Raw genomic sequence first — 11,953 nt, 5'->3', positions numbered from 1 at the left:
TTCCAAATTGGCCCGATCATAATAACAACCTAGAGTGCTTGTTAAAACAATAGAATTCCCAGTTCCTCTCTTGGAGATTCTGAATCAGTAGATTTTAGTAGAGGGCCAGGAATTTGTATATTTAATATATTATCCATGTTTCTCATGATCATGAGAAACCCAGGTCAGGTCTGGCCTTACGGTACATTTCAAATTTATCTCTTACAACATTGACCTATGTCTAAAATCATCTATTCATTATTCCCCAAAAGGGTATTTTCCAAACTTGGAGCTTTGCTCAGGCTGTTCCCTTTGCTTAAAATGGCCTTCTCTCCTATTTTTGTCCACCAAAATCCTATTGGTGGTTCAAGGTTCAGCTCAAATTTTAACTTCTCTATAAAGGATTCTCTGATTCCATGTCAGTATTACATTCTCTCTCCTATGTATCGCCAGAATTCTTTAAATCTCTATTACAGTGATTGTCAAAGTGTGGTCTCTGGACCAGAAGCATCAGCATCATCTGGGAATCTCCTAGAAATGCAAATTCTCAGGTTCCACACCAGACCTACTGAGTCAGAAACTGAGTATGGAACCTAGCAATCTTGTTCTCAAACAATCTCTCTAGGTGATTCTGATGTACCCTTAAGATGTGGGAACCACTGCTCTAATGTACTTTACATTTTTATTATTACTTTATTATATATCTTAACTTCTCTATTAGAATATACAGTAAATTCCATGAGAGCTCAATCAGTGTTTTCATCCTTCTGGATCCTTTGTAGTGCCAAGTACAGTGCTTTTCACTAAGCAAATCAGTAAGTCTTGTTGAATTATATCCTGAGTGTCAAAGTCTGTGTATAGAAAATGAGAAGACTACAGTGCACCGATTTTAAAATTTTAATAGTGTTTAATAACATTTAAAGGTTGTAGCATGATTGATTTTGCTTCAAAAACATACCAGTTGTGAAGATAACTAAAATAAACTGGTTGCCCTTATTTTTCAACATAGAGACAAAGCCTCTAATTTTTGTTCTAAGCTCTTTATCCATGTTTAAAACATATGATGTCTCATACACGTTTACTAACGATGACAATAATCTCATGTGGGAGTTTCTCTTCTCCTTTACTTCTCTTGTCTCTAAGGCGTTTATGCCTACAGAAAAAAATATTTTCTAAAATTTCTTTAATGAGCTTTGACTTCACACTGTATCTGTAAGTAAATTAGTAAGTATTGCTTAGAGTACCTATGTACTACTCAGCAATAAACAAATTTTGAGATACAATTCATTGGAAAATAATGCATAATACTTTTTTTGCTATAGTAAAAGTCAACATAGCAAAGTTTTAGAATTTACCACATGAAAAAAACAACAATCTATATTGATTAATGTTTTATTTATTGTTGCTAAAAGTTAATGACAACAGTCTCAGTTAGCCAGTGAATTCTTAAACATCTTTAGTAGAACAAAAGACATGAGAAAAATACTGGTGACTTATCCATGAAATAAATGTTCACTGACCTAGCATTATTTTGTTTTTGCAGGATACCTTTCTTGTTAAGAAAATATAAAAATGAATTTTTAAGTATGTTCCTGTCAAAATCTAATAAAAACCCAATTAATAACCAAATAATTATGCCTAAGTGCAACTTAATTATCAGCCTAGAAACAAAGCCAGTGTAAAAGTACTGTTCAAGAAGTTACAATATAATGAGAAGATAAATCAGTCCAAATATTTTGTTGCAAAAAAGCTGATAAAACTGATCAAATTCCAGAGAAAAAAATCTGAATAATTATTAACTACTTTTTAAAAATAAAAAAAGCAGGATTTGTGATTAGATCTTCTTATACTTTATCTTATTAATATAAGAAGGATGTTTTTTTGGTTTGTTTCAGAAAATGCCATCAAATATTCCCAGAAAAGATTTCATTTCCTCAGCTCCATCATCAGGATGATACCTACTGGGGGATAAAAGTAAAACTACAGATAACTCTTTTTGTAATACTTCAAAATACATAATAAATAATGTAATAATAAATACAAAATGTATAAACAAAGATTGCTGTGAGGTTAATAATGTATCAAACGAACTTCAATATGCATAAACTTACAGGAAGTCTGTGAAGGGGAAATTAGAATTCATAAACAGTAAAAGTAGGGACTAAGTCTTTTAGATATTTCTTTAAACATGTTTGGAAAATAATGACATTTAATCAAAGTGTTAAGAAGTTTCTAACTTTAACTCTTCAAGGAGGAAAGAGAAAATGCTAGAGAGTTACCCACAAAAATGGCCAGCAGCAGGGGTATTGATTAGATAATCAGACTTTTTCATTGAATCTTTTGAATTGTTAAATAACTGGTTGACTAAAATACAACTTCACATTTTGAAGAATTAACTAATCTCATGTGTATTTCTCAAATGACTTTAAATTTTATTTTATCAACATACTGTACTCAAATCAGTAAAAAAGTTTATCCACTCAATATAATGCTTTAAATATTAGCATCAAATAATAGCATCAAATGTATAGGTTCTCAAACATCTTTGTGAATCATCTTAAGGAACTTAGCTCATCATGGATCTAAAATTTCAATGTCCTTACTAAATAAAATTTTTAGGCTTTAATCTTTAAAATGAACCTTGAAACCAAGGAAATAGGAATGCTGAATTTCTTTGTAAAAAGTTTTTATTGGTATAATCTTGAAACGTCTTTGAAGAGTTCTTACCTGTAATCAATTTCCTTTTTACATTCACTGTCTCTAATAAAAAATTCCACTTCATTAACAAAATTTGAAGAATTTGATTTTTTTTCAGAGTGAGTAAAGTATAACTTTTCAATCTCTGGTGAAAGACTTTGTTGTTTTCTTTCTTGTAAATGGATCTAAATTTTGAGGTAAAAAGCAGTAATCACTGAAAGTTAAACTATTCAGGCAGAATTGAAAAGAAAAACAAAGAAGTGCTTCTTACAATATTTGCATTTCCAGCTTGTTGAGGTAATTTCATCATGGTAGGGGTACTGAACTTGGGAATAGCAGAACTCGATAAATACGTATCTGGTTTCTCATGTGATGAAACAAAACTAAAAATTAAAATTAATTATTTTTAAAATATGGCAAATGAAAAACAAACCATTCTAATTTTGGACAATAGTGATTATTTTGGGAATATGATTAATATCTATCATATTTATCACAAATAAATGGATGCTGTTTTGAAGCTCATGGGGAATTTGGTCTATTTCCTTTCCTTTAGACCAAACCACAATTTATATATTCCTAATAGAAAAGAACAGTATTTTAAGGGCCAACAGAAAAAATCATTCAATAATTTTCTTTAACATTGAGGTTTATTTGATTAATTGTCCACCACCACCACCTCCCCTCAGAAGTCTATATATCTTTTCTAAATCTCACTTTCTTAATTTTTCAATTCCCTTTCTCTGTTCAGGTCTCATTGTTGATGGACATCTCTAATTATATTCTTACGTATAACTGTTCTGTGTACTAAAATTCACCCTTAACCTTCCGTATTAAAGAAGATTTAAAAAACTCATTAATAAACATTCACTATTCGCTATCATATGCCAGATTTTGTACTAGGAGCTGGGTATAAGTGGTAAACAAACCTCATGGAATTAACATCTAGTAGAGGAGCAAATAATGAATAAACAATAAATATATGCATAATTATAGATACTGAAATGATCTGAAGGAAATGAACTGGGTATTATGATAGAAAATAACAGTGTAGAGGCATAAATCCATTTAGAAAAGATAGTTATGAACGTCCCTTTGAGGAGATGGGAATTTAAGCTGATGAAGATAAAAATGTGACATTCATGCAAGAAGCCAGTGAACAGTAGGTGGGGGTAGGAGAGAACCATATACAATATGTTGATAGGATTGGATCTTCTTTGTCTTTGATTAATAAATATTATATATACATGGAAAGGAATTAAAAATAGTAAAAAGGGTATAAAAGGAAAAGCAAGTCTTTCTCCCACTCCAGATCCTTAGGTCCCGCAGGCCTTCCCAAAGGTAAATTCTGGAACCAGCTTCTCAAAGGCTTCTTGATAGGCTCTACTCTTAAACCCGTTTATCTTCTGTTGGATACTTTAAACTGTTTAAGATTATTTGTAATTTTCTAAAGGTATGGCATACAAAACTGTTCCCATGGCTTGCTACATTCTTACTTGAATATAACTTATTTTTGGCTTTTTTACTACTGCAGCATGTAATGCACTTTGATGCTTACATCTGTTTATTCTGTATGACTTAGAGTTAGAACCAGTGAATGGAAGTGATAAAAAGTCAAACTTAAGACAAATATTTTTAAAAGTCTTGATTGGTCTGAGAGATCCAAACATGGAACAAGTAGCTTTGGAGTGAATGAACTCATGGTCACTGGAACTGTCTTGGTAGCAATGGTATGACTTCTTGCCAGTGATGTTGGATGGTGATTCAATGATCCAATGGTAGGAGGAGTAGCCCCTTTCAGCTCTGGAATTCTCTAAAATCTATGATTTTGTGATCCTGATGCTAATGATCAGTAAAATGACTAACAGCAAAAATTCCAAAAGATGTCACAAATTTAGTATTTTTAAAGCAGTAGAAATTAATCCTTAAGTAGAAAATTGAAGCCTGAATAGAAAGTTGTCATCTTTTCCTTCTCTTTGGAAAAGTTTTGCCTATGGCCGTAGTTTCTTTCCCTTGACTTCTAATCAAATCCAATATTTCCAAATGCATTTTGGACTTCTGAAAAAGCACTTCAAATTTAACATTTCTGAAACTATTATTGTTTCCCTTTACAAATCCTATGTTTTCTAAACAACTTCTCCACCTATCCAGTTGCCAAGTCAGAAAACTGGTAGTCATATTTTATTCTTCCCTCTTCCTCAACTACCATATCCTATCACTTGCCAAATCCCACCCGCTTTATCTCTGAAATGTTTCAAAAATCCAACCCTACCTCTCTATTTGCATCATCTCTGCCCTAGATGAGTCCTCATCATTAGCCACCAGGTCTCTGTTGGCTCCATATACCTCTACAATTCACTCAAATTATCATTGTTACAATGATTTTTTCCTGATTATATTGTTTTTCCTGTGCATAAATGTCTTGTATAGCTCCTTGCTGTCTATCATGGTGGTAAAAAACTGGTGGCCCATGGGACACATCTGGTCCACAGATATTTTTTGGAGGGAGGGGGGTCCTGCACAGTGTATTACATTTTTTTGTATGTATCGAGTTAGTTGCCAAAACTTAAAAGTCAGGGTATGTCACATAAAATTTCAGGTTCCTTGCTTTCTTGAAAAATCCTAACATTTGACAATACTTGCTTTGTTTCCTACACAGCAACAACCAGTTGGAGCTCAACAGCAGTTACTCCCTTTAAGTGGCGCTCCCTGCAGTTGGCCTTGGCCCACTAAGTCCTGAAGGCATTTGAGTCTGTGAACCCTGACCTACTGGATAAAGTACAGATGCCTAAGCATGGCATTCAAAGCCTTTCAAAGCTGTAGCCGTACATGTCATTCTTGACTGATCCTTGAGCATGGTATGTATTTTCAAGCCTTATCCCTTTACAGATGTTTCTTTCTACCTGGAATGCCTAGCCTCCTCTTTCCCACCTGTCAAACTCCTATTCATTTTTCAAGGCTTGTGAAGAATGAAGATTCCTAGTCTCCAGCTCCAAATACCATGATTCAGTAGATCTAGTATGGAGCCCAGGGATGTGCATCTTTAATAAGCACTCCTAGGTGACTGTGATGCAGGTGGTCTAATAACAACACTTTGAGAAACACAGCTCTAAGATTAAGAGGTTTTCAGTTGGCTAATACTTTATAGCTTCTTCTGACATTTAATGACTTGATCTCCATTTTCTATTACATTTCAGGAGGATTTAAGTCATAAGTATCCCAGACTAAAGTTCTAAAACTTGCCTGTTTGAAGTTTCTCTTTGGAATTTGCTCTTTGACTCTTGGAGGGGTGGCTTACTTTCCATGCTACTTGAACTGAAAGTGTTTCCAAATCCTATGTAAAGAGACAACATTTTGAAACAAAATGCCAGGAAACAGCTGAATGGAGCTTTTTACAAATTCTCCATGGGCTTTCTCTAACAGATAGGATCTGGTTAAGGATGGAATGAATAATTCTTCTCAATAATCAAATTTAATTTGCATAGAGAAATAAGGGAGCAAAGGTATAGGAGTAAAACTACAAAACACATAGGTTAATTTATTAGTTATTATGTTAAAAGTTCCCAAAGCCACAGTTATTATTTTTTAATTAATATAAATGATCAAGTCTGAATTCATTCAATATTTTCAATGGTTTGCATGTAACAATGTTCACTTAAAGTGCTCTATAAATGGGAAAAAAATGGCATTTATTGAGTCTAATTTTCCCAGTGCCAAAGCTATGCCCTCGTAGGAGTAGACTACCTCAAAGATCACTACACATTGCCCATTGTACTGTATTTTGAACTTTTAACCTTGGGGTAGGGACTGATAGTTGCCCAGTTGTACAGGAAACTGAGCCTACTGACCCCATCTCATGGAGATTTTCCTGGACTGTTTAATAAAGATGGCTAAATCTTGTTCCTTTTGAAGAGAGAACTAGCTCTTTAGGTAATTCTTGGGGCCCTGAACCATGATTGAAGTTCTAATTGTTTCCCTTAGAAAGATTAAAAGAAAAAAAAAAAGGAGCATTGGGGTATATTAGGAGGTCACTACAACAGTGAAAATAAGTGTCTAAACTGAGGAGATTGAGGGATGATTTCCTTCTTTCAGTACTCACGGGAGAGAGTCTCTCCATTTTACTTTTTTGTATATACTTAACTGAGGTTTTAACTTCTCTTTAGTGAAACGGAGTAAATTAGCCTGTAACTCAAAGAACTAAGTCCCATTATTTTAGGATTATACATACTTTAAATACAAAATCCAATACAGGAGAAACTAATTCTTTTCCTATTTATTTATTTATAACTGAAAAGTCAATATTTATGCTAGAAATAAAAAGTTGTTTATTATTTGCTTACAAATGATTCATTTTTAAAATGGAGTATTTTTGTCCTTCACAAATATTAGCAGACTATGTGCACTCTTAGAATAGAGAGCAGGATAGTCTGTTCTATGAGGGGAAATTCAATAAACAATCTGAATTTTAATAAAGACTTAGACAAGAGAGGGAAGCACTAGAACAGAAAGAGCTCATTTGCTATATCATCATCATGGAATCTCCTAAACCTCTGTCCTCAGGGCATGGGAGGTGGGGAAGGAAGGATGCTATTTGGGAAGGATCACATTTTCAGTTTTGCTAAAAATTATAATTCTAACAAATCAAAGCTAATTAAACAAGCATACATAAAAAAAGCAAAGAAAACTAATCCCAGAAACCAAATTAAAGATTTTCTTATAAAATTATTTCATGCTGAAGTACAATTTTACCTGATGTTTTTGCCTTCTCAGTATCAGCTGAAAAGCTTGTCAATTCTATTAAGGTTTCATCATCAAAATCATCCCAAACTTCATTTCCCAATTCAAAGTTCACATTCAACTCTTCTGAAAATGGAGAGTTGCTTTTATCTGCATTTGTCAAATTTTGGTTTCTAGATGCATTAAGATTTCTGCTGAACATTGTTTGAGGAGCTTTCTCATTTGAAGTTACAGAATAGTTCCATCTAGAAAAATCTTCTGCATAAAAAAGTATAGATAATTTTTAACTACAAGCATCATTATCTATTGATATATCAACCATATCTTTCATCTACTAAACAGAGTTTTTGAGTAGTAGTTTTCAAAGGCACTGGGATAAACATTGTTGAATACTGTATTCCACCAATTGTATTTACTGTATCTATATGTATCAATGGTTTCACTGCACTTAATTTTCAGAAGATTCTTTTACACAAAATTAATTTTTCCTCTTAATTCCTATATGAGAAAAACCCCATTCCAAGATTGAATTATAATATCTTCTAAAATGGTCTTCCTCCCTCTAGCTTGTCTCCCTCCGAGTTAAGTTTGAGTATTGTTATGACGTATATTTGTCTAAAAATATATCTTTATTTTTCCCCTGCTAAAAAAATCCTGTGTCCTCCATTGTTTATATTCTGGGTTTATAGCCAGCCTACAGGGATGAAAGTTCCACCTCTCTTATTTACTAGTTTATGATCTTGGAAAAGTAATTTAAACTCTCTAAGCCTAGTTTTCTCCTCTGCAAAATGGGGGTAATCATAGTACCGACCATATAAGATTGTTATGGGAACTAAATGCCATTACTTGTGTAGTTTCCCATAGTAGTGTGCTGATAAATGTTCAATATCTATTTCTCAAAAAAAATTGTATGCATATATTATAATATACATGTTTATTATACATTTTACTGATGTAAAGGATGTGTAGCACACAATTTATAAATAATAGTAAAATATACAACATACTTAATTTTAAATTCCATATATCAAATTGATTCTCCCAGAATGCTTTCATTGAGTTTTGCTAAATTCCTGTATCTGTAGTCAACCTATGGTTGCAGTTGACAAATGAGTGTAGTCCTCACATGAATGCTATTTGATAGCTTTTTTACTTTAACCAGATGAAAGTGAAACAACAATGACACACTGAAACTTAACTCATTCATCACTGATATATGCATCATTATTGCTGAATTAGACAGCAGTTTTCAAATACTAGAAGTATATTCCTTCTATTTGTTGTGCTACTCATGATGTAATGGCAATAGACACACACTATTAAGTTTAATCTGCATTATTAACATCTTCTCCAAACTTTAAGTGTTAACAATCAACAAACAGTAAATAAAGCCCTGATTTGTAGTGTTTACTAGTTTCCACAGTGTAAATACTCCCATCTTGACTGATTTTAAGCTACCAACATGATATTACTGAATGTAGAATTGGGAAGAGATGCATAGTAACACCCCATTATATAATATTTCTACCACACAGGTGTAATAGACACAAATAACCTCAAGAAGACAGTAAAATGTAGTAGAATTATTAAGAAGTTATGAGTTTTTGAGTTATTTATTGCCTTTGTTTTTAATAGAACTTATTTAGTGGGCCATTTATATAATTAAATCTTTAATAATGGCTGAAAGATTCCCCTGAATTTAACAATCATCTCTCACAAGCCAGTACAAGCCTGCATCAGCACACCACTGAGTTTTCTTTACTTCAAATATCCTCTAGCCTCTTCTTCACCTACTCAAATCCTACTTTATCCTTCAACTTCAATATGATGTGAACTAAATATGGCAGTAGATACAAAGGACACCGGGAATGCAGAAGAAAGAGGACCTAAACCTGCAACAGGAATCACAGTAACTCCTCTAATGTGGTAATACTTCGGAAGGAATGGTAGTAGGAATTTGAGCTTGACAGAGCTGTGGTTGTGGAGCAGGGCAAGAAGGAAAGTCAAAATATTCCATGCAGGGAAAGGCACAATGAAAACATGTGAAAGGCACAGCAATATGAGAGAGAAGAGAATACTTAGGGAACTGTAAGTTTTCAGCATTTCTGGAGCACAAAGTAGAAGGAGAAGGAAGGGCCCATTAAGATTGCACAAGTAGTTAAGAGCCAAATAATACAGACGCTTGTTTGCCATGTTAAGGAGATCATTCTTTCTTTTCCTTCTCAACAAAAGATAAACCATTGAAGATGTTTTAGCAAGAGGTTTAAATGATCAGATATGCCAGTTCTGTTATGAATCAGAGAACAGTGAGACAGCACATAGAGAGAAAAATAAGAAAGCTAGTGCAATAAACCAAATGTGCAATAAACCAAATGAGAGATAATGAATGTCTAAGTCAGAGAATCAGCAGAAGGGATATATAGGAAAGCACAGATATGAGAGATGTTTAGGAGGCAAAATTGAAAGAACTTGGTGATTAATTAGATGTGGGGTGAGATATTTGGGATGACTCTTTCTGCTATTAGCAGCTTGAAAAAGAGGAGGGTTCATTCATGGAGTTAAGCAATATGAGAGAAGGAGCAAGGGGAGAGAATATCGAAAAAAAGCGTTCAGATATTGACATGTTAACTTTAAGGTGGATATGTCCAGGAAGGTGATTGTATACATAGGTCTGGAGTGGACAAAAGATCTACATGGGTGACACAGATTTAGAAATCATCAGAAGATACTTAATTGAAGCCATGGCTTTGGGTGATGTTTTCTAAGAAAAGTTTATGAAGTAAGAAGAATAAAGAAGCAAAACCAGAATCCTTTTGCAACATCAACATTTAGAGGGGCAGGAGGAAGAGTCTGAACAGTCCAAGAAATAGGAGAACAAAAAGGATGGCTTAATTGAAACCAAAGAAGAGGCTTCCAAAAGGCAGGAAAGATCAGAAGTGTCAAATATTATAGGGGTCAATGAGAATAAAAGTTGAAAGGAGTTCACTGAATTCAGCACTTAGAAAGTCACTAAATGACCTGAGCAAAAGCAGTTTCAAAGTAGTAAGAGACAGAACCCCTATTTTAGTGAATGAAGAGTGGTTAGGAGGTAAAGAAGTATAAATTGCTCTTTCAAGAAGAATTGTTTTGAAAAGAAAGCAAGGGATAGAGCACATAGAGACTCTATAGTGGATCTGTCTTTTGTCTGCCTGGCATGTTTTCCCTTCTTTTTAGTACCCCTCTTTTCCTTTGGGGGAACTGCCTCACCCCCATTCCACGTGATCCTGGTGAGGCTGTCAATCATAGTACCTTGCCTTCCCCCTGGTGCCACAGGGATAGAACACATGACCAAATCCCCAGGTTACAGGAACTGATAAAGAAATGAACACTTTATTCAAATGAGATCAATCAGAAAGGTCTGCCAAAGCTAACAGGGAAGACTCTTTTTCTACTGAGGCTGCTACACTGGGATGATATAAATTAAGGGCTGCTAGCCACCATCCTACCTACCATGTATGAAAGCCTGCTTACAAAATGAAGCCCACTAGCAACAGGAATAGCTAAAAGATTGAGGGAAAGCCAGAGGCATGATGAGATCATCTAAGTGTCTGAATCTAGTCAAGATTAAAGACATTTGTGTGTGGACTTTTCTTTTTACCTGAGACAATGATTTCCTTTCACATGTTTAAGTCACTTTGAGTAGAATTTCTGTCATTTACAGTCAGAAAGTTATCACTATCTAGATGGGCACATGGAACTGAAGAAGAAAGAGACATTAGCCCATTCATATGCAAAGGGAAAGAAACGATAGACAGGAGAGACTGAAAATATGGGGAAGAGAAGGGGGAAAACTGGTAGCCTAAACTCCCAGGGGAGGCAGAATTGAATAGGATTAAGATTACAGGTGGAGAGATAAACCTGGAATAGGAGAAAAGATAATTCTTTTAAGATGGGCAGAGAATTAAGGATAAGTAAAGAGACAGAGAAATATATAGTTGAGGTGGAAAGCTGAAGAATTCATACACTATAGGTTTGATTTTCAATTTCCTACTGATAACAAAAAGTCAATTTCATTTTATAGACATGGCATTGGACTGGGATCAAGAGATATGGATCTACTTCTGGCCATGATTAATTAGATATGTGATTTGGGGCAAGTCATTTAATCTCTGAGTCTTGACTTCTTTCACTATAAAATGAGAAATTGCACAAAGGTGATTTCCAATTTAAATTTTATGATTCAACATGCTTTTTCATGTAATTTTTGACAATTATTCTTCTTCCTTTCTTGAAATCAGAATATAGGTGAAAAAAATTGCCATGTTTTTCTTAAAATGTTCTCAAAAGTAATATTTGAATACATTTAAAGAATGTTTCACCACCGCAAACTATGTGGAGACTAAAATGAATATACCCAATTATTACTAATAATAGTACCAGACACTATGCTAAGAGCTTTATATACCTCTTCACATTGAATCCTCAAAAAAACCCTACAATATATCCAGATGAGGAATTTGACACAAAGTAGTAAAGTATACTATGAAATGATACATAACTA

General features: G+C 33.9%; 1 protein-coding gene across 1 annotated transcript in view; it reads right to left on the bottom strand.

Moving 5' to 3' along the window:
• Positions 1 to 1,806: 1,806 nt before the first annotated feature.
• HFM1 (helicase for meiosis 1) overlaps positions 1,807 to 11,953 on the bottom strand; it is a 146,538-nt gene continuing 136,391 nt past the window's right edge. The window contains exons 36-40 of the mRNA XM_037826661.1: positions 7,426 to 7,671; positions 5,920 to 6,010; positions 2,948 to 3,059; positions 2,707 to 2,861; positions 1,807 to 1,937 (exon numbers count right to left, since the gene is read on the bottom strand). Coding sequence (XP_037682589.1) covers positions 1,871 to 1,937; positions 2,707 to 2,861; positions 2,948 to 3,059; positions 5,920 to 6,010; positions 7,426 to 7,671 — 671 coding nt within the window. The 3' untranslated portion in view covers positions 1,807 to 1,870. The remainder of the gene's footprint in view (positions 1,938 to 2,706; positions 2,862 to 2,947; positions 3,060 to 5,919; positions 6,011 to 7,425; positions 7,672 to 11,953) is intronic.

This window comes from Choloepus didactylus, chromosome 2 (assembly GCF_015220235.1).
Source record: "Choloepus didactylus isolate mChoDid1 chromosome 2, mChoDid1.pri, whole genome shotgun sequence".
Lineage (NCBI taxonomy): Eukaryota > Metazoa > Chordata > Mammalia > Pilosa > Megalonychidae > Choloepus > Choloepus didactylus.
The sequence above is the reverse complement of the archived record's forward strand: the minus strand, read 5'-3'. Positions and strand labels throughout refer to the sequence as shown.